General features: G+C 31.8%; 4 protein-coding genes across 9 annotated transcripts; 2 read left to right on the top strand and 2 right to left on the bottom strand.

Moving 5' to 3' along the window:
- Positions 1–85: 85 nt before the first annotated feature.
- LOC105666743 lies at positions 86–3,791 on the top strand. 3 transcript variants are annotated; one of them, XM_048404148.1, is made up of 4 exons: positions 86–560; positions 799–3,175; positions 3,266–3,422; positions 3,495–3,791. In XM_048404148.1, the coding sequence occupies exons 1-2, from the start codon at positions 291–293 to the stop codon at positions 1,858–1,860; spliced, it is 1,332 nt and encodes a 443-aa protein (XP_048260105.1). In that variant the 5' UTR covers positions 86–290; the 3' UTR covers positions 1,861–3,175; positions 3,266–3,422; positions 3,495–3,791. The 3 variants fall into 3 exon arrangements, with proteins under 3 accessions (XP_048260105.1, XP_048260106.1, XP_048260107.1); XM_048404149.1 differs by having other exon boundaries at positions 3,266–3,791; XM_048404150.1 differs by having other exon boundaries at positions 799–3,064; positions 3,266–3,791.
- On the bottom strand, positions 2,286–3,372 carry LOC100643142. Its single transcript, XM_003402303.4, has 3 exons — positions 3,195–3,372; positions 2,893–3,045; positions 2,286–2,679 (listed from the first exon to the last, which is right to left on the bottom strand). The coding sequence occupies exons 1-3, from the start codon at positions 3,370–3,372 to the stop codon at positions 2,450–2,452; spliced, it is 561 nt and encodes a 186-aa protein (XP_003402351.1). The 3' UTR covers positions 2,286–2,449.
- A 637-nt stretch (positions 3,792–4,428) lies between the features above and the next one.
- On the bottom strand, positions 4,429–6,337 carry LOC100643021 (enoyl-CoA hydratase domain-containing protein 3, mitochondrial). 4 transcript variants are annotated; one of them, XM_048404152.1, is made up of 7 exons: positions 6,160–6,337; positions 5,698–5,808; positions 5,359–5,532; positions 5,076–5,263; positions 4,913–4,944; positions 4,784–4,855; positions 4,429–4,703 (listed from the first exon to the last, which is right to left on the bottom strand). In XM_048404152.1, exons 1-7 carry the CDS (start codon positions 6,199–6,201, stop codon positions 4,474–4,476), a joined length of 849 nt encoding a protein of 282 aa, XP_048260109.1. In that variant the 5' UTR covers positions 6,202–6,337; the 3' UTR covers positions 4,429–4,473. The 4 variants fall into 4 exon arrangements, with proteins under 4 accessions (XP_048260109.1, XP_048260108.1, XP_012173960.2 ...); XM_048404151.1 differs by having other exon boundaries at positions 4,784–4,944; positions 6,160–6,326; XM_012318570.3 differs by having other exon boundaries at positions 4,784–4,944; positions 5,722–5,808; positions 6,160–6,323.
- A 959-nt stretch (positions 6,338–7,296) lies between these two features.
- On the top strand, positions 7,297–21,067 carry LOC100642825. Its single transcript, XM_020867648.2, has 9 exons — positions 7,297–7,580; positions 9,029–9,366; positions 11,232–11,512; positions 12,205–12,611; positions 12,908–12,985; positions 13,216–16,230; positions 16,555–16,638; positions 17,810–18,766; positions 19,233–21,067. The coding sequence occupies exons 2-9, from the start codon at positions 9,237–9,239 to the stop codon at positions 19,444–19,446; spliced, it is 5,166 nt and encodes a 1,721-aa protein (XP_020723307.2). The 5' UTR covers positions 7,297–7,580; positions 9,029–9,236; the 3' UTR covers positions 19,447–21,067.
- Positions 21,068–21,226: the final 159 nt, after the last annotated feature.

The following is a 21,226-nucleotide window of genomic DNA, read 5'->3' on the forward strand; positions in this document are numbered from 1 at the left end:
GTATGTATGTGTCAACAAATTTTTATTTCCTGTCTTGGTATATTTTATAATAACGATAACGTCGATACTACCTGATGTTCCCATTTAAAAATGCAACTCAATATATCTTTATGTTAATATTCGATTATGGTGGAAAAACTCTATTATATGTATCGTCTTCTTCGTCATTAAGGATTCTTCAATTTTTGCAGTAAATCATGATGATGATATACGTGATATATACATGAAGATTGTATTGATCTTTAGAAATTATATATGTATTTTAAACAGCCGAGCTAGTTATAATCAGTATGGCGGCATGTTATCGCGATCAACGAAGAATGGGTCAAATGATCGATCAAATTAAAATACTTGCCAGTAATTTGGATGAGTTACGTGCTGAAATTAATGCATTAAGAAATACTTACTTGCGAAACGAAGAGGATCTTCCACATGCAAATGATTTCAAACGAAATAGGAGTAGCGAAATTAATATTTTACATAGATTAAGAAGATATATGAAGAAAGTAACAAACATATACACATTGAGAAAAAGACAAAAACGTGATAAAATTCGAGAGGTATGTTATTTATAACATGTGTATATTGAAATATTTACCAATTATTTTGTGCTATTTGTTTTTGTTATTAAATGTTGAAAGTAAAAAAAATTCATGTTTAGTTATGTATATGTACATCACTATTACTACGAAAGTAATTATTTCTTGGAAGTTTGCAAATTAATGTAGTTTTTATGTATAAATGATTTTTATTTTTTATAAACTTATTATAGTTTTATTCTATATATCTTGTTACCAGTCTTATTATCCCTGTACAAATATGGACCCTGCATTACCTACGTTTTTAAACTGCATCATTCGTACCCGAAAGAAAGAAAATATGTTACAAATACCAACTAGGATTAAATATTTGAAAAGTCAAGGCAACCAAACGAACGAGAAGATCGAAAGTCGGCACTATATAACGAAACGTCCATCAGTATCTATGCACACTGAAAATACAAACTATCATGGATCATTATTCACAAAACACGGAAATGAACAATATAATAAAATAATATTTCCAAAACAAAATACAACTCTTGTTCCACATTGTTCCGAAATAAGTTGTGAATTAGATTTCCAAATTGAAAATTCAATATTTTCCTCTGGATCCAATGTGAATATTTTTTCAGATTCGTATACTTTAAAAAATTGTCCAGAAAATACAAAAGTAGTTTTGACAAATGGTAATAACAAGCAATCTGCAACAAAATGTACGCAAACAAGAATAGCAAAACTGGGACGAAAGTCAAAAAATTTTAATTTTTATTCTAAACGACCCAAGCTTTACTTTTCTAAAATAAAGAATGCTGTGATTGAAAAAAGAATTATAAGAAATTCGAATGAGCCTGCGTTTACGATACGTCGAGAAGTCAACAATACGAAGAATTATCCAAATTTGAAGAAAAATCGTTCTCAACGATGTTCGTGTAGAAAGGAAAGAAACAGTTTTACCCAATTGAATGGTGAAAACACGAATGGACAAAATTTTCCCATAGAAAAAAATATTAAAAAAATAAAAAATAACTTATCCATAAAAAACATGTTCGAAAATCTATTGCCTGTTACAGAACCAGAGTTATCGTCTTCGTTACTTTCTTTGGAGTTAGATATTAATGTTTCTAATAATTCCAGTAACATTGAGGAATTTTCAGAACGTAGAAAACCAAGAACTTATATAATACGTCAAACAACACAGGAATGTAATCGAAATAACTGGTTGAATAATTTTGAGAAGAGTGTCGTTTGTGTGGAACAAACTTCCGATTTGACCCTTTCTTCATATAGTTTTTCTAATCATAATGTTCATTTTAATTAAAGGAAGTATTCGTAGTTATTTATTTTTATTGGTGGAATTATACTTTGTTTAAATTCTAATGTTTCAACATTATAAGTAAAATTATATGTAAATCTTCATTACATTAATTGTAACTAGGATATAATTTCATACGCGTTTGTGTGTTGCAATTTATTAGATAACAATATAAAACAATATAATATTTAAGTAATAATATACAAAATCTATATATACAAAACAATATAATATTTAAGCAATAATATACAAAATCTATATATAGATATATTTCTATTTTTTATAAAAATCTATATTTTATCTACTTTGTATTTATCATATATCACTATATTTTAACAGTTAAACAAAATATTACAACAGTCTTTTTAAAATTACATGTAGAAATCTTTACCATTATGTACCAAATTAAAATTTGATAAATTGCACCATAATTGTCAGGAAAAGTATTTTATTTATCTACGTACAATTAAAAAAGTTGTAAAAAGAATATGCAATACTGTTGCAATTCTCTATAATCGTAAGTCATATATAGTATTACACATTACAGATCATACAGATATTACACATATCAGATCATCAAATCATCAGATACTGTTCATCTCTTTTGTATAATTTGAGAGTTATTGTTGGTAACTGCAGTTGTAATTACCGAGTTCGCGGCATATGCATGGCTGTGAGAAATAGTCTCCCAAATCGCCGCGAACTTACCAAACATCCCATCATTAGAATTGTTTTTCTTGAAATTATGTACCGAATAACGGTTATAAAGTCCCCAGATGCTGTTCATTAATTTGCTATTATATTTTAGCGGTGTAAGCTCTCGGCCTATAAACATTTCGTCGAAATTAATTAATATATGTATATAATATGTGTATATAAAAACACAGTATATAGCAATGTGATTCTATGAAAAGACAAAAATATTCTTTCTCATAAAATACTATTCTAATAACATTCTAAATTCATTATTTAATTCGTTATTTTAATAACAACCTAAAATAGAATATATAATTGATACTTCATGGATTTGATATGTACCTTCCGAAGGGGGTCTCATATTGAATGTGTTTTCTTTACCCGCTTTTTCCCTCTCCTCTATTGGTGGTGTTATCATAGCATTGCGTTCTAAATTGCGGCGGACTTTGCACGCTGCAAATGCACCCTGCGGAATAGCGGCCATTCTCTCGCAATCTACAATAAAAGAAAGAATGTAAAAAAATCATTTATAATATTCAGTACTATTTTTAATTCTTAATCACAAATGACGTTATTAATCTTTTCTGAGGATAATTATCGCAACACCACTAAAAAATAATACTAAGTATATAAAAAAAACGAACCTTTGCAAATTTCGAAAAGCAAATCCGCTAACCTCCTTTTAACACTTCTCGTTGTTGCACTTTCTTCACAGATCTTGATTTTCAAATGTTGAAATTCCTTGACCCACAGGAACTCTCGAACTTGTTTCAATGTTTCAAACTTCATACAGCTTCGACGAGAATTTCTCAAAACAATCATCGACTAATTAGAAGGTTTTTCTAAAAAGAAGAGAGAAGAAAAGAAAAGACGTATGTACAATGAAAACGAACGCACTTTCTATTATTTTGCAAACAAAACATTCGACGCTCTAACTTTGTTAGGACCCAACGTCGTACTAACTTCATATAATAATATTGGTTTCGATTTATGAACGTGTCTCGCTAACAAGTGGGGAGAGACAGATTTAACGAGAGACAAAATGGGAAATGAACACAGAAAAAAAGCATTTTTGTAACGAGTAGTCGAGATATCAGCATTCTTCGAGATTGATGACGCCGCCGACCACCACGACTTTCTTATCTTTACAAAGACCTCTCGTATTTAAAATACACACTTTTATTCTGTGATATGTAATCTACATATGTATTACTGAAATAGAGAGATCACTATAATCTTTACAATTTCTAGATTTATTTTGTATAGTTTATGTTGTTATTATGTAAACTTTTAATCTTAAAAAGAAAAAGACTTATGCAATTGATAACGAAAATGAAAGAAAATTAAATATTTCATTTTCTGACATAGATTTGTAAAATGTTAAAAACAAATCTCTTTCATAAAAGGTTCATTCGTATTTCAATAAAATAAGTTTGGTTTTCTATCCATCCAAAATTTCTAGTGCAATTTTAAAAGAAGAAATATTTTATAGCATATAAAAATCTGTTTAAATATATTTCAATAATTATATTCACGTACTTTTTATATGAATTTTTGCATGAAATTTGTTTTAAATTTGAACATAAATTGATGATACATTGTAAGTGAATTTTACTGTGATGTAAGGTTAAAAATTCTTTTTGTTTCGTTCTTCATCTTATTGCTATAAAAACGACACTTTTGAATAGTTCCAACAAGGAGAACCAATTCTTCGATGGGCGAAAGTTAAGTCAATTACGTTAACATAATTTTAATAATTAACTATAAAAAACTAGCAAGGAACATAATAAATTTTATTATGTCAGATGGTTTAATATAGAAATAGAAGTAATCATATTTATAACATTTTCTACAAAAATAATAAAAATTTTTCCATTATTAGGAATTTATATTAGATATTTCATATATATACACCAGTCCATATTAATTTTTCTCATAATCATGACTCCAAATAGGTTTTCGTTTTTCAATGAAACTTTTGATACCTTCTTGAGCATCTTTCATTTTTAAACTATTAATCATCTTTTCAGTTCCTAAGAAATATGCGGTTGACATATCAAGATCCAATTGTTCATACAAAAATGTTTTTCCAACATGAATAATAGAACGGCTTTTCATATTTATAGATGTAGTAATCTTTTCAATTTCTTCTTCTAAATAGGAAACAAGATAAAATATTCTAGAGTTAGTAGCATTTCAATTAATTATTTTGTTAAATGAAATTTCAACTTACCAAATTTATCATTTTGTACAACTTTACTCACAAGTCCTGCTTCGTATGCTTCTTTGCCACTAATGCTAAAACCTGTAAATAGCATGTACATTGCTATCTTCTTGGGTACATTTCGAACTAAGGGAATACCTGGTGTAGAACAAAATATTCCAAGGTTGGCTCTAAAATTTAGTGGTAAATAAGTATTATTTAAACTGTAAGAATTAATTAAGAATATGTATAGCACATTTATACGTAAAAGTAAATTTGTATTTATATTTAAATTTATATCTAGTATACAGAATGTATATACCCTGGTGTAGCAAATGAACTTTGTTCAGTACAAATAGCAATATCACATGCAGTAACCAATTGACAGCCAGCTGCAGTTGCTATACCATCTACAGCAACAATTATAGGAACAGGACTTTGAGTAATTGTTCGCATCAACTCTGAGCATGTTTCAAAGATTTCCTTATGAAGTTTCTCATTGTTACCAGTCTAAACAATGCAAGCCAATCATTTCTCTACAATGAATGTAAATTCTTACATTAAAAAGACTTCTACTAGTAGTATTTCATGATCCATCTACAAACCAGTTCTTTTAAGTTGTGTCCAGCAGAAAATACTCTTTCCAATCCAGATTTAATAACTATGGATCGAAGATCTTTACTATCTTCATCCTTTTTTATGTTCATTAATAAAGACTTTAACATTTTCAAAGATAAAGAATTACGAGATTCTGGATGATTTAATATCAGTGTCTTTACCTAATTGCAAAAAAAAAAAGAAAAAATAGTTTAGTAGTATATTTATAATATTATTGATAGTTAGAAAATGATAATTAAATTAATATGTTAATAGTTAATAATATATTTTTTATTGTAGATCTAAAATTAATATCTGTGGGAAATAGGAAATTTATTGGTACTAGCTTTGCAGATGTAATGTATTCTTACTCCATTATCTTCCTTGATTTCTAGATATTTTTCTTCTGAAAACAACATTCTATTTACAGAAAAAGTCCTCGTACTAGATCTTCCCACCTGCAATATCCATATACATACAATAGAAGGAACAATTTGAAGCAATTTCACAATTCTCGCTAGATTCTAATCGTGTAATCCCGTAAATCTTCATAGGTATCAATGCCTCTACATATATATATTTGTATCTATTTGGAACCAAAATTTTGGACATTATCTTTAATTATGTTATATTAATATACATGTTCCAAAACGTACACATAACTAAAATCTTTATCAATAAAATTGCAAATGGAAAATAATTTATTAGAATTAGGTTATATAACCTTATATAACCTGTGTACGGTAACACATACTTTACATAATATGCACTTATACATATATATATAATTTATTTTGAAAATAAAATACCTGAAAATAAATAAAAATATTTTTCTTTATAAACCTTAACATTTTAAGTTGATTCCTTTTATATTAATTTCTTTGTAAAATAATAGTATTAATTCTGTTACTTTTTTTAAACTTTTCGAAAGCAAATGTAACTTGTGACATATACTGATTGTCTGTAAATCATGAATTAGCTAAAGTAATGATTATGACGATCCTCAATTTTACAAATAGCAAGCCATTTTTTATATTAATATAAAATATTAAATAGTAATCAAATGGAAAAAATTATTTTCTCTTTAATACATAAATGAATGTGAATAATATGATCATTTATATAAGTTTATACAGAACTACAGAACAATAGCAAGTATAACTAGAACCAAAAGTAACAGATATTTCTAAGTTTTGTATAAAAAGTCATTGACAACACAATATTTGCTTAAATGTAATATAATGAACAAACTAAATCTTAAAGAAATTTTTTAAAAAATATTTCGGTTACATTGGTACATTAACCAATTATTCGGTACATTAAATAGTGTTTTGGTTACAAATAACCATACTTTTAAATGTTTTGATTACGAAAACCATTATAAATAATCAAAATTCTTTACTGGCAGCCATTATCGATAACAGAAGTCTTTTTTTTTATTTTTATCAATTCTTATACTGTAACTTTTTTAATTTTGGTTATGACATAATTGTTACAATCCTTGTGCATAACTCATACTTTATAGACATAGGGCATAGGTACAAATTAATTAAATATCTCGATAAATAGCGTTATAAAGGAATTTCTTAAAGTAAAAAATAGTCGTATATATAATAATAATAAGAAAAATATTGTTAAGACTTGAACAATGAATAAATTAAATTAACTGAATAAAAGAACTCGATAAAATTTCTACAAAAATAAATCAAACAAACAAAAAGTTTTTATTCAATAATCTTATAGAATGTAGTATATCAAATTTAGATAGTGGATAAATCAATAATCAGATGAAACGGGGAGCAATGTTATATGCAATCCAATAATAATTTCATCAAACCTCGGAACTCTCCAACTGTCAGAGAACCTGTCATCGGTTACCATGGCAATCATTGTTTCCCCTAACAACTAACATGGCGGAGGTTGAGGGTAAGTTTGCATATGTCAAACAGTCTCTGTTAGTATTTACGAAGTCATGGCAATTCGCCTGATACAAATAACGCGTCGAGAGATTCCAGCGATTGCCGCGTGAGTTTTTCTTCGTGTTATACTTCCGTCCGGTTCCAGTTTCGTAGCCGGAGCCGTTTTCTAATAATATATGTATACGAGAACCACGCGAACGCGAAGGTATTCGGATGTACATATGTATAAACGGAAAATAAAGGATTGATCTCTGATCTTTGATCGAATAGATCGATTCCTTTCGAATGAAAAATTGAATAAGTGGCAAAAGGTGAGGTCATATTTTGAATTTTACACAAAATCGGATTGATGCCTGGCGAATGAATAATCGATATACAATCTTGATACAATTGCGATCGAACGTAACGTATATGATATTTATGTCACAAATGATAAACATTAAATACTGCTATAATGTTTATTATTGCATATATCTGCTAGTTATTTTCGTTAAAATTGTGGCAAATTGTTTAATTCATTGGGTTTCGTTTAATAATTTACATGAAAATTTGAATTTTTAATTTTTGGGTTATTTGAAATCTTATTTGAAAATTTATTTGAAATTTTGAAAATAATTCTATTGCTGTTTCTATCGAAAGAAAATTTTGCTTTAATCTTCGAAATGCTTTTAGTTGCATTTGTCATTATTATAAAAATAATTTGCATTTGTTGGATAAGTAATGATTATCATTGTTATTATTCTTCGAATCAGATACATATACAATTAATTGTTTGAACGTACATAAATTGTTCAAGTTATTCAATTATTGAAATGTTTCTTACATCAATACTCATTCCAATGTATACATATATGGACTTGTATGTGTCTTTAATGTATTCCTAACAGTATTGATTAAATCTACGTGTATATATATGTGACATCGATATATTAAATCATTATATTTAAGAGTGATCCATGTTGCATGGTCACAATATTTACCGGAATTGAAACTCGTAATAGAATTAAGAACATGAATTTGTGTATAACGGATACTTTTTTGCAAGTAAACTCTAGACAGTGATTTCACACGTTGTTGAACTTTTATCGACAATATGAAAGCCATTTCACATTCGAAACTTTTTTAAATTTCGTCGGCAATCTAATGCCAATTACATTGTTACTCTTTGAATTTTATTCTTAAAAGAGCATTAATGCTCTCATATAATAAAGTGGGATTAAGTATAAAAAAGAAAAAAATATATATATGTACATAACTTATTCGTAGGTTTTTAATGGAAAAAGTCCACATAATTCGTCTTACATAATGAATAGATGTTCGCTATATGTTTCAAAACAATCTGTTGTGACGGCTTAGGTGACAAGGAGGCATCGTGTATTTAAAATCACATTTACAGTTTATTCGAAGCGTCGTATTTGATACTTCATAAAATTATTTAACTTTTCAGAGACAAATTTATTAAGTCCAAAAAAGATTGTCCTCTAGAATTACTTGTTTTAAATTATTTTAAATTCTTTTTAATATTTTTACTTGCTCAAAATATACTTAATATTAGAAAATATTTTAAAAGGCTTAAAAAAGGTAATTTCCACATATGGAGGCATTATATTTGCATTTTTTAATATTACATTTGAATTCGAGAAAAAATAAGTGAACACAATGTATACATATGTACATATATGTCCTTATCTCCTACTAGATTAAAAAATTTAGAACTAGAAGTTATCTAGAAATTGACCTCGACTAATTTTCTTAATAGAGTGAGAATGAGAGAGTAAAGTGAGAGTGAGAGTATCAATCCTATCGCTATTAAAAGGAAGCAGCAAACGTTCCTGACTCTCTCGCAGTGACACCTAAAATAAACTCCATTTAACAAGAGAAGAGAACGAGATCACGGATACACGTTGCGTAGAAGAACAGCCTTGTGCCGATGGAAAGACTCAGTCGGTGCGTCTCCATGCTCTTCAATGTTGTGCTGTGTTTCGAGAGGAGCTATCGCAGGGGCGGACCAAGGGCCGCCCTATGATCACTGTTCGACGATAGAGCAACTTATCAACTTAAAAGAAATAGTCCAAGTCGAACAATCCTGTGAATCAGGTGAGATTTATGTGATGAAAAGTGGAGATTCTCTAAAATTTTTGTGAGTGCTTTTCGTTCACCTTTGATTACTCTGGTCTAACCATTGTGTCATTTCTAGTTAACAACTTAACAGTCAAATTTGATTCTGTTAACTTTAAATTACGTTTTTATTGATTCGTCGTTAATATTTTTTCTTTTCTTTGTTCATATTTCATGTGGTGAACGTTGCAATCAAAGGTTTTTTTTATAGTTTAGTTAAACAAAGGATATTCCAGTTAGAATACATTGAAGTTAATATTAATTTCTTCATGTTTATGTAATCTCTTTTGTTTTTTGCAATTTATTATAATCCTTGTCTCTTGATGCTTATATCATAAACGATAGGATCGAACGTTCCTGGAAATAGCGTTATAAATAACGCGGAATTCATTGGATCTCCTCAGTTGGTAATGAAAGAGAATGCCAATATTGTTATCTTGTATTTTATGGCTCGCACGTTACTTTACGTCTTACGGTTAGTTACGTGATCTGCAAGTGAAAGATGACATAATTTCTTTTTGAAGTAACAATGTGAATATCTGGAATTCTTAGTAATTTTAAAATCAAATAATAGAAATATATTTCCTGATGCAATAAACACGCGAGAGGATACTTTATTAGATTTATCGACGATGATTGCAAATAAAATTGCCCTTTTAAATCTTTTCGGTAGCAGGCTCTTGAAACTCAGGTTCAAAAAAATACGCTCATAAATCTATTTATCATCGGTGTACAATGTAAAAAAAATCGCAGTAATCCGCATAAGGAGAATGAAAACCATCTGTCGTTAATCATCGATGAATAACGCGTCGGCAGGATTATGAATTCGTCCGTGAAGGTGACACTTCGGAAAGGCAAACGTTGGATGGTATTCTATGTGGTCATGGAAGTCATCGAAAAAGCGGGGAAGGAAGGAATCGCCGCGCTGAGAGCAGCATGCTGCAGCTCTCGTCCATAGCGCAACACAAGACTCATAATGCTCAAACGGTAACTCGGTACACCAAAAAAGGAAGCTTGATCGTTCGTGGGCGAGTAGTTCTTGCGAGGGCGACACCTCGTCCTCATCCACCTCCACCTCATCTTTGTTGTCGTGGACGTCGTTCAAAAGAAGAACCACACAGGTGGCTGCTATCTACGCGTGCACTGCAAACGATCGATCTGTTCGATCGTCAATTACCTATCGATTCATAGAATTCGATCTTGCTCGATATCGAATCGATACTTTTACATGCGCTTGATCTCTACGTGTTTCTGTTTTTTGCCTTAATAGTTTCATCGCGACTCTGGATATTGAAGTGATTAGTTTGGACATTATCAGTTATGAGAAGCGAATAGTTTGGACAATAATTTCGGAGACTTTAAGTTTGACGAATTGACCTTTGATACAGAGTGATATTAACTGAGTTAGAATTAATTGTGGTACGGCGCTGCTGATTTTCAAATAAATCTTTATTTGAAGCTTGTAAATATAAATAAATCTTTTAAAAAGCTTTAATCGTTAAAGGTAAAATTAACATTGTAATTTGTAAGATTTCAGTGACTTCACTTAAGGTCTAACTTAACGATTAATACTAAGATTACTAATCTCTCGACGCGTTCATGTGTGCACGTTCGAATGACTTCCATTTATCGCAGTCTGAGTCAGAAATCATGGATTCCTCGATTGAAAGAGATGAGAATATTATGAGGCTGAACTGTTGAAGATACATTGATATTGGCTCACTAATGCTGGTTGACGCGTTTCGATCGTTCTGATTCATTCTGCTCGATATACGGACGCATCTCGTGTGCCTGTCGAACAGGAGGATCGCAGCAGCTCATTAATTCTTGGTAAATGGACACAGATGTGCCGCCCATCCTTCTGCCGTGCGCGATCTGCGCACGGACCTTTATGCCGCAGTCGTTGGACAAGCACTCGAAGATTTGCGAGCGATCCGCAAACAAGAAAAGGAAGCCCTTCGACTCAGCGAAACAGAGGATCCAGGGCACCGAGTTGGCAGAGTTCCTGCCCAAGCAAGAGAAGAAACGTCGTTCACTGGATGATAAATTCTCCAATCCTAAATCCACTTGGAAACAAACGCATGATGATTTTCTGCGGGCTATCCGTGCAGCACGCAACGAGATCGTAAGTTTTGAATCCTCTGATACATTAACGTAAACCAATCAAATTTTACAAGTGTATATTCAATCTCAAGATTAATAAAAGTCAGAGGCTTTAATTTTAATTTTAAAATCAGATAAGTAAATTAGCTTGAAATACATACATTTATGTATTATGTAAAACGTATCATATGTTTAAGAAAAATTGTTACTTGTGTTTTTAAAAGGAAATAATTACTAAATTAGTAAATAACTATTTCATAATTAACCTGATGAAACGGAACTATGAGTAAAAATAATTGGCACAATTGTTACAAATAATTTTGTATATTTATGATTCCGATTCAAGAGATAAATTTATACATAATATGTAAACGGAATAATTGAGTAATATAAGATTGCACGGTTGAATTGAAATGAGAAGGTAACTAGCGAGGCAGACAGGGGGAGGTGAGAATTGCAGGTAGAATTAACCCAGATGCATCACGAATGACACAAGTGCGTTCGTGCATGCAATGAATTCTCTTCGCGAAGTGCTTTATAAAATTATAGTTTGCTTATATCTGCTTTGCTGCTTTGTTGTTAAATCGTAATATAATTCGTATCTATTGCTGTGTAGTAATAATTATTATATAAGATATATAAGCTATAAATTTGAATATATAAACTCTATTTGCATATCGTAGGATTTTATACAGTGCTGCAATATATTTTTAGGCAGATTCTACGATGCAGAAACAGTGTGGCACAACGATTATATCAAATGCACCAACACGCGCTAACGAACAGGGCATGTGTCCGACCTGTAACCGGCATTTTGGTGTCAAGGCATACGACAGACACGTGGCCTGGTGCAAGGAAAGAATTACACGAGCGCCGGTCAGCCCTGCGACGAACATCGCCAAGGAACGTCTTGAAGCAAGGATGAAATATCGAGCTCCAGTATTGAAGAGTCGTCGACAAGCAACCCGCGAGAAGTATTCCACAGGCTCAACGATCACTCTGAGTTCCGGCAACAAAACGTTGCCGACACTGGCAGCTAATAATAAAGCCAAAGAGAGCGCATCAGCACCGAGTTGCAACAAGACCAAAGACACCCCCGTTAAACAGAAATCGACTGTCGTGTAAGTTGTTTGACTTTTTTCAGGAAAAAGCGAATACTTTTTGGCATACAGCTGAAATTCATTTATTTGAGTCTCGAGCCTATCATAAATGAAGTTACCCTATCATAAATCGGTTCGTGTGACTGGAGTACATATAAATTCGGTGATAAAATCTACGCTTTAACTATCTTTCATCTTATAAATTCAATGACATCTTTCAAAAATCAAAACTTCACTTTTTTAATGAAACGAACTTTTCAAACAATATCTATACATACATATACTCTAATTTGACTAAATTACTTTTACAATTACAGCAGACGTCCTAGTCAAACGAGAGAGTCCTCCAGCCCTACGGTTCCGATGAAGTCACGATTGATAGACCGTATAAATAGGTATGCTGCCTTTGAATATACATAACCACAATCAATGTGCGTCTTAGGAAATATATACGTGGAGCTTAATTTAAGTACATGTTAGTAGCGTGCATGAGGAGAAGGAAAAGGGACAAGGTTGTTTTTAATCAGAAATATTTAAGCGACAGCATGCATCAGATATTGATAAAGCCTGATGACCTTCTCCTGATGTCAGGCACACATCCTTGATCCTGTTTCCTCATCCTCAGACCACTGGAAGACGAGGCCGGACCGGTTACCTTTCGACCTGCTCCCCCTGTTAAAAGAACCTCTCACCTTCCTGTTCCGCCCTTAAAACATAAGAAAGAAAGTTTCGAAGAGTGCAACAGCGTCCCCTTGCCAAGACCGTACAGCAAACAATTGAAAAAGACACAAGGAATAGTGAGACAAGATAAAACCACGAGCCAGAAAACTAAACAAGATGAGAGGCATCAACCATTAAATTCTTCTAGATCATTGAAAGCGAACATCGTTTCAGCTAGAAGTCAAGGCAATCCAACATTAAACGATATTTCGATTAACGAGGACATTATGGGTGTCACTGTGAAGTCATGCATCATATATAGAGAAAATGAGTTGATAACATGGAAACAGCTTGTGGAAACAAATCAAGCGAAAGATCTTAAAGAAAGCATTGAAGATTTATCTTTGAACGAAAAGCAAATGGAAAATGTCGAATTTGCGTTAAGTGTGAATGTGGAAAACATGAATCGGTCGACTGCGTCAACAACATCGAATCAAACGTATTCGTTTAAAGATTCGCTAATGAGTGATAAAACTGACGACATGCATATTACGAGAAGTAAAAAATGGAAACCAGTAAGACATAGTCCTCGTGTGGAATTCTGTTTAGGAGATTGGGATAGAATGAATCACATTTATACTTCTTCGATTAATTCCGTTGTCTCTGAAGAAGCGAATACAACAAGCGATTCTAGAAATTCTTGTCGGAATTTAAAACTGGGAACTCTTAAAACAAATGTGTCAAAGCATTCCGTAATAAAAGAGGAAGGAATGATGAATAAAATGCGATCTCAAGAAGATAATTTTTATTTCGAAACCTCAGACGCAATATCGCCTTCTGAAAGTTTTAAATCATCGAGGGATAGAATTTTAGAGAAGAAACAACTAAAACCGACCACTTCTGCTGATTCTTTTGCACAAGGTAATTTTGAAGATAATGCGGAGATTTCTTGTAGTAATTTCAAAGTTATGCATTCACAAACAAATTTGTGTGAAAATAGCGATATTCATGCATTGAATGCCAATGTACCTATAATAAAAGGAACAGGACTACTAGATTGCAAAAATTTACAAACTATACATGCAAATGAAAGCGTTGGTGCGATAGAAGGAAATATAAAAGAAAACATATTGCCTTTATTTGAAGAAAATTTGCTATCTTCAATTTCCTATGGACAATTTGCAGACATCTGCAAGATAAGTGAACCTGAAAAAAATAAAAAAATTGCTAATAGTAATATACAGGAAGCAAATCAAGAGGTAACTCAATTAATTTTACATAATGATCAACCAAATAATGAATGGAGTAAACGAAAATATATTAAGACTGCCGATAATGATAATGATGAACTTGATATTGATACAAAAAATTCAATTCAATCGATACAAAGTCAATGTGAATATTCTACAAGAAATGAGAATATTAATAACGATGCGTTTCATAATTCTGAAACAAATTGGGTAGAAATGGAATCTAATCCATTTGATACAGACGTTATGTTACAACCAACTAGATCAAGCACACCATTTATGAACATTGAAAATTATTCGGAATTCAAATGCGAAGATTACGAAAATTTTAAGAAAGAATTATGCCTACTACCAGAAAATTCTGAATGGAAAGTGGAAATTGACACGCAAACAGGATCTGAGATGTTATATCGGGTTGAAAGCAGACATTCAAATTCTTTAAACTCAAGGCATTCGTCTCGTGGTAAGATTGGTAAATCGGAAAAGATTAATTTTGCAGTTAGTCCCTCTAACAATAGACATAACGAATGTAATAAAAACATAGAAGGTTCCTCAACAATTTCGTCTCCGATAGCACAAAGAGAGAGAAAAGTTTTGTCAAGAGATGCGTGTTCCTTGTTAAAAAAGAAAGGAGAAAGCTTCTTGAACGTTACATCGCCAGTGCAGAAAGAAGAGCAAATAGAATCTCCAAAAGTGCACAAAAAAGAAATTGCGAATCAAATAAATATTTGTAACTGTCCGGCGGAAGTTTCTCTAAATTTCAAATGTGAGAAAAATGTTGGCGAAGCATCTGTTAATATTAATGAAAACTCCTTACATTCTGAGAGTCAAGTTTGCGATACATCGTTAAATACGAATATTCTAGCAGATAATCTTATGGAAGAGTCTTCGGAAGCACAAAGTAGAATAAAATTTAGCGAAAGTAATTATAATTGCAATCTAACTGAATCTTTAACGAGTCATTTCGGTGCAAATCTGAAAAAAGATGATTGTTGTTATAAGAGAGAATATACTGTTATTGAAGATAATAATAATTCAAAGAATACATTAAATATATTCGAGAAATCTGCCGTGAAAAAAGATGTCATAAGCGAAGAAGTGCAAGAAATCTACAAAAATTACTCGGTCAAAGATTTCGATTGCGATAGTGATAATAGCATCGAACGTCGTGTACAAGACAATATAAATAATTTCAAATCTGTCTCTGACGAAAACGATAGAACCAAGCAGAATTCCCGCAGTTTACGATCGATAGTTTTGTCAGAATCTTGCTTTAGATTAAGTCAACGAGTTCGATTGCATGATTCGTTAATAAATCGATCGACAGCCTTGAAACCACATCGATCGAAAACGATCGAGGTAGAAAATATGAGTATTTTGAATGAAAGCAGTGATAGTTTAGCATCATCCGTCGATGCGGTAGATCTCACGGATGTGAAGCAAGTCGAATCTGTTGAAGTGGAAACGATTGAGGAAATTGGTACAAGAAATAAAAGTATCAGATTTAGAATATTGCCGGAGATTAAAAGCCATATGATAATGAAAAAGAACTGCAACGAAAAGGAGAAAATCGATAATCAAACGTATTGGCAGAAGGCGTCGAAAGCTTCGAAGAATAGATTGATCAATCTCGATCCACCGCATCAGGAGGCGAGCAGGTTTCTTAAGAGAAACCCAAAATTTCGCATTCTCCCATCTGTTCCCAGTAACTCTTCCTTGATATGTCACAGGTAGGAATAGGCATGTTAGATTATTTTTCAGGATATTTATTAGTTCTTTGTAGAACAAATCTTTATGATACGACGACAGTAATCAATTTCGCTCCTATTAAGGTAGTTTTATAAATTTACTTTAAAATAAATATTAAGTTGAATTGGAAATGTTATCTAAATCTATATTTCGTAGATAAACAATTTAATAATATGCTATCGATGTTGTCATTTGTAACGTAATTTATTACAAATTGAAAATATCAATTTTCATTCACCGTTACGAAATGAAAACATCAATTTTATACTGTATTTAGGTTTCGTAATACACGTACAATATTATAGGAATATAAAACTGCCATTACGTCCCGTATGGAGCAATTATGTGCGCAGGAGACCGGATTTTAATCTCGTACTTAGCGGTAGAACGTAAGTCCCAGCAGGATAAACAAACATTGTCAAGACAAATTTCTCACTTCTCGCAGAATTGTCATCAAGTTAGCTCATTTTATCGAAACGATAGCTTTAAGCCAATTCTTATTATGATATAGTTAATTGTTCGAACCGCAAATTTAATTTTGGCACGTTCTTTAATGTATGTTGTATCGCATGTGCGACTCCACACGAGTTTAACTATCACATTATACGAAGATTTACTTTGAAAATTGGTTAAAGAACATGCTTTGCATGTTTATTCCAGGCTGAAATGCTTTTCTGATGTTTTGTGTACATATCGTTATCGTTCCACAGGCGCATTATTGACCTTGGCATTCGTTGATTGCTTTCTAAAATAGGAAATCTGAAAAATTCGATACACTCCAGATTAATGTAAGCATGGGAAAGAGATGACAGATTTTTCGATGAATTTCCGTTTACTGCTAATATCTTCGTTTTAAATGTTATCATGGCGCATTTATTACATTTGAAGCAGCTATTTTCAATTTATTCCGTGTATATATTTACGTACGTATACGCGATATCCTCTATGAAATAAGTTTTCATATTACTCACTGCATTGATTCTACTACGCAAGATGTCTTTCTTTTTTGAGATCTTTTGTACAGTAAATGTTTTCTTGAACATTTTAATCTTATATATTGGTAGAGTTCTATAAAATACATCACAAAAAGTAATCTTAAAATTCCTTAATATATATTAAAAAGAATGGTTGTAGTACTATTATATGCTTCGATACGAACATTATAAATAAATTTATGTTATATAATATTTTACTTAATATTATTGATATACAAATTGAATTTAAATCTATTATTGACTATAGGTAGACTATAGATTATGATTTCCCAAAATTTTAATTTTATTTATTTACACATTTTTTAATTACTTACGAAGACATCTATTTACGAAAATCGATGGATAACTTTTTGAAATCTTGATACATAGTTTTATGTAAGCTCTATATGTAAATTTCATTATTTTCTGTATCATAAATTTTCCTGCGAAATTATATTAATATTTCAATTTGGATAATCAATGCATCAATCACAAAACTATTAATAATTAAAAAAACGATATGTTCCCAAAAGAAACGTTTTCTAGTGGAATAGGGATGACATTGAACCGCTAATTGTGCTTTCAGCGGCAGGGATTACGATCCTTTCTTACTAGCAGAGCAGCAGATGAATGATTTGCTGTCGGACACCAGCGAACAATCTGTGACGGACAGTCCGCCGATCGAACAAAACCAAGATTCCTCTTTTCCTCTTTCTCATTCCTCAGCTTTTGTCAAATATCCTTGCCAGCCGTCTCTTTCGAGTCCTGAAAAACGATCGTCCTTGATAGCTCCTCCATCGGAATTCGACGATCTCGTGGCAGATTTCTCGAGCGATTCCACCGAGACTAACTCGTTATCGCAAGAACCTTTTCTCAAAGATCTCAAAGAGAGCAAAGAATTCAAAGATTCGATTTGTAAAACGAAGCTAGAAAAGAAATCTCCCGTTAGAGAGTTAGGTAGACGAATAATTATCGATAAATCGAAAGCTTTAGGCGGTGAAGTAATCGACGCTACAAATTGTGGTAATAGAAGTTTTGTTGGTAACTCGGAAAAAGTTCATAAAATTCTTGACAAAGTCTCGACAAAAGTTATTCGGCCTAACGTTAATCGCTCCGTTTCCGTTCGGTCCTCCTCCGCATCTAAAACTACCCCGGATCGAAAAAATTGGAATAATTCTCATGAAAAAAGATCGTTTCATAAAAATAGCGATACCTACAAGTCGTCAAATAACAGTCTAAATAGCAGGAATAATAATTATACGAACCTTTCAAGAAGTAATTTGAGCCTTAGCTCTATAATATCTTCGGATGTGGACATCAAACGATCGAATTCTGTGTTCGACGAATTGATGACCTCGTTCGAGAATGAAAATAGTTCCTTCCCCTCCTTGAAATCCTTCATGAAAAGTGATTCCTTATCCGTATCTAGCCCTGTTCACGGCAGACAACGCAATGGACAGATTAGCGATGAGGAACTATCTTCGCCTGAGAGCTACAAAAGACAAGATTACAATAAAATGAGCGCCGATTCCGCTTATAGCAGGTTAATATGCGATTGTTTAGTGATATAGTATGTATAAAATATTAGAGAAAATTCTTATCTTATTATTCTACTACATGACACACACACGCGCGCGCGTGCACGTATATGTATGTTCTATACGGTACAATTTTGTATACATATATTCCGCGTCTCTTTAGAGATATTTAAAATATTTGGCCCCTAGTTCTTCGTTCATACTCATATTTCAATCGATGTTATTACTCAAATCGGTTTATGTTATAGGTATGCATATTTTTTACTTAACAATTATCCGCTTCGATAAAGATTGCTCTGCATTACAATAATACATTTCAAAACTCTAAATATTTTCCAAGCCAATTTTTACACGAACGATAGATTATATTCTAGAGTATATTTTGGATTATGTGTGTAATTTGCCGTAATTTTCGCCGGTACCATATAATCTCCTGCATGCCTAAAACCCCATTCAATTTCTTCCTCCTAGTTTAAATCGCAAATATTCGCATCATGGACGCAGCACTAACGATGTGGTCGGATGCTTCGATGAGGATTTGTTGAGGAACAATCGTCAAGACAGCGATGGAGTCACGAACATGACCAAATGCAAGATGTCCAAATATTGTCACCGATGTGGTTTCAAATTCCCGGAAACTGCCAAGTTTTGTTGCGAATGCGGTATCAAAAGGCTCGTGCTTTGAAGCACTCGGCTGATCGACCGATAAAAACAACTTTGAAACACAAAGAATCGACTCTGAGTAAATTGTTCTAGCCTCGAATCGATTGCAAAAGCTTTTTAAACAAAAGGGACTATAGTCTATAAGAAACTGTAGTTTAAAATTACAGTTGAAAAACCGATTCAAACATATATATAAACAATCGTAATAAGCAGGTACTCGAAGCACGAAGGATAAAGTATCGGCACAAAGGAATTGAAAAAAGAACTATCTTAAATATTCGTGAAACCATTAGAGAAAAGATTTTTTATTCTTGCAGTTTAGAGTTAGACCTATATATTTATGTGCTCTAGTTACTGGTTTTCGGTCATTGTGAAGTTTACAGAAAAAAGTCTAGAAATGTTAAATTTTCAAGTATTAATGAACACACAAGAAAAACGAAAATAAGTTGCAGGAAATAGATCCGAATATAAATAATTGCAGAATTGTTGGGTAGTAATTGCATCTCTGTCATCGAGTAATATCAATTTAAACGACTCGCCATTATTATCTTAGTTAACACGAGAATTAGATTTTAAAAGGTCAATTAATATGGATTTAACGTCCTGCGATTGTAAAACTCAAATTTGTTCTATTTCAAACATTCGCGCGTATATGTATGAAAATCAAATAAGAATATAAAATGAAAGTTATTATAATACAATTATTATATTATAATACAATTGCTTCATCGCAGATTATATTCTTTGGAACAAATATGTGAAATTATAATTTTTGTTGTCTTGCATCAAAAAATGGACGAGCATTTATATGCATTATTAAAAGGAAACTTTGCATTTGTTTTTTGTTGAACTGCAAGTACATGACAGGTCGAAAATTGTAATTTCATAGTATAACAATTATGTACTTTGTTCTTTGTACTTTGGATTATCTTGTTCATTGTTTGATACTCATTAATTGTTTTTGCTTTTTACTCCTCAACTTTACGTTTGAAAGTAAGCGATATATTGAAAACCGCCTTCTTCCACCTTCTCCCTGCATTTACCTCCTAGTAATTTTTTTATGAACTTTTTATATAAGAATGGCCACAACGAATCAAGGCGGATACAAATAAATCATACATTTATTCAAATAATGTATTTTATATATGTGTGTGTAACGAAATAATTGTAGCGTAAGTTTAAGAGTATTTATTAGTAATAGTTCAATTGCTGGTACAATTTCGCGCTCAAATAACAACGATTAATCGTTACTAAGATTAATAAATTACGGGTGGGTAGCGAAACGCACGGACAGCGCTTTTAATAAGTCTAAAAACTTAACTTTAATAAGTCGAAAAACTTTCTTCATAGAAAGGAAAAATGAAAAAAACGAGAGTAGTTGTTACACATCTGCCGAAATAGCGCCAATATCCTATTAAGAGTGATTCGTCGTTATCATCCGTATTTAAAGAGCATTGAAACAGGACAGAGAACATTTAAAAAAAAATCTACCAAAATATACGAACCTAAATATAAAGTCATGAACCGATTAACAAAGAAATCCATACCGAACTAAATGTACATTGCCCTAATAATAATATAACAAATTATCTATGTTTTGAATTGTATTTTTGCAAGTGCAATAAAGTTATGCTTGTACAAGATCTAGTACTGTACCTATCTGAGTTTTACATTCTGAAAATAGTCATGATTAAATATTTTGCTTCTTTTATCAAATGACGAACAAACATAGCAGCTTATTTATGTGTAATTATACTTCATGTATACTTCATGCTGCACACAAACTTCAAGAAATAATGTTA

This window comes from Bombus terrestris, chromosome 3 (genome assembly GCF_910591885.1).
Source record: "Bombus terrestris chromosome 3, iyBomTerr1.2, whole genome shotgun sequence".
NCBI classification, from domain to species: domain Eukaryota; kingdom Metazoa; phylum Arthropoda; class Insecta; order Hymenoptera; family Apidae; genus Bombus; species Bombus terrestris.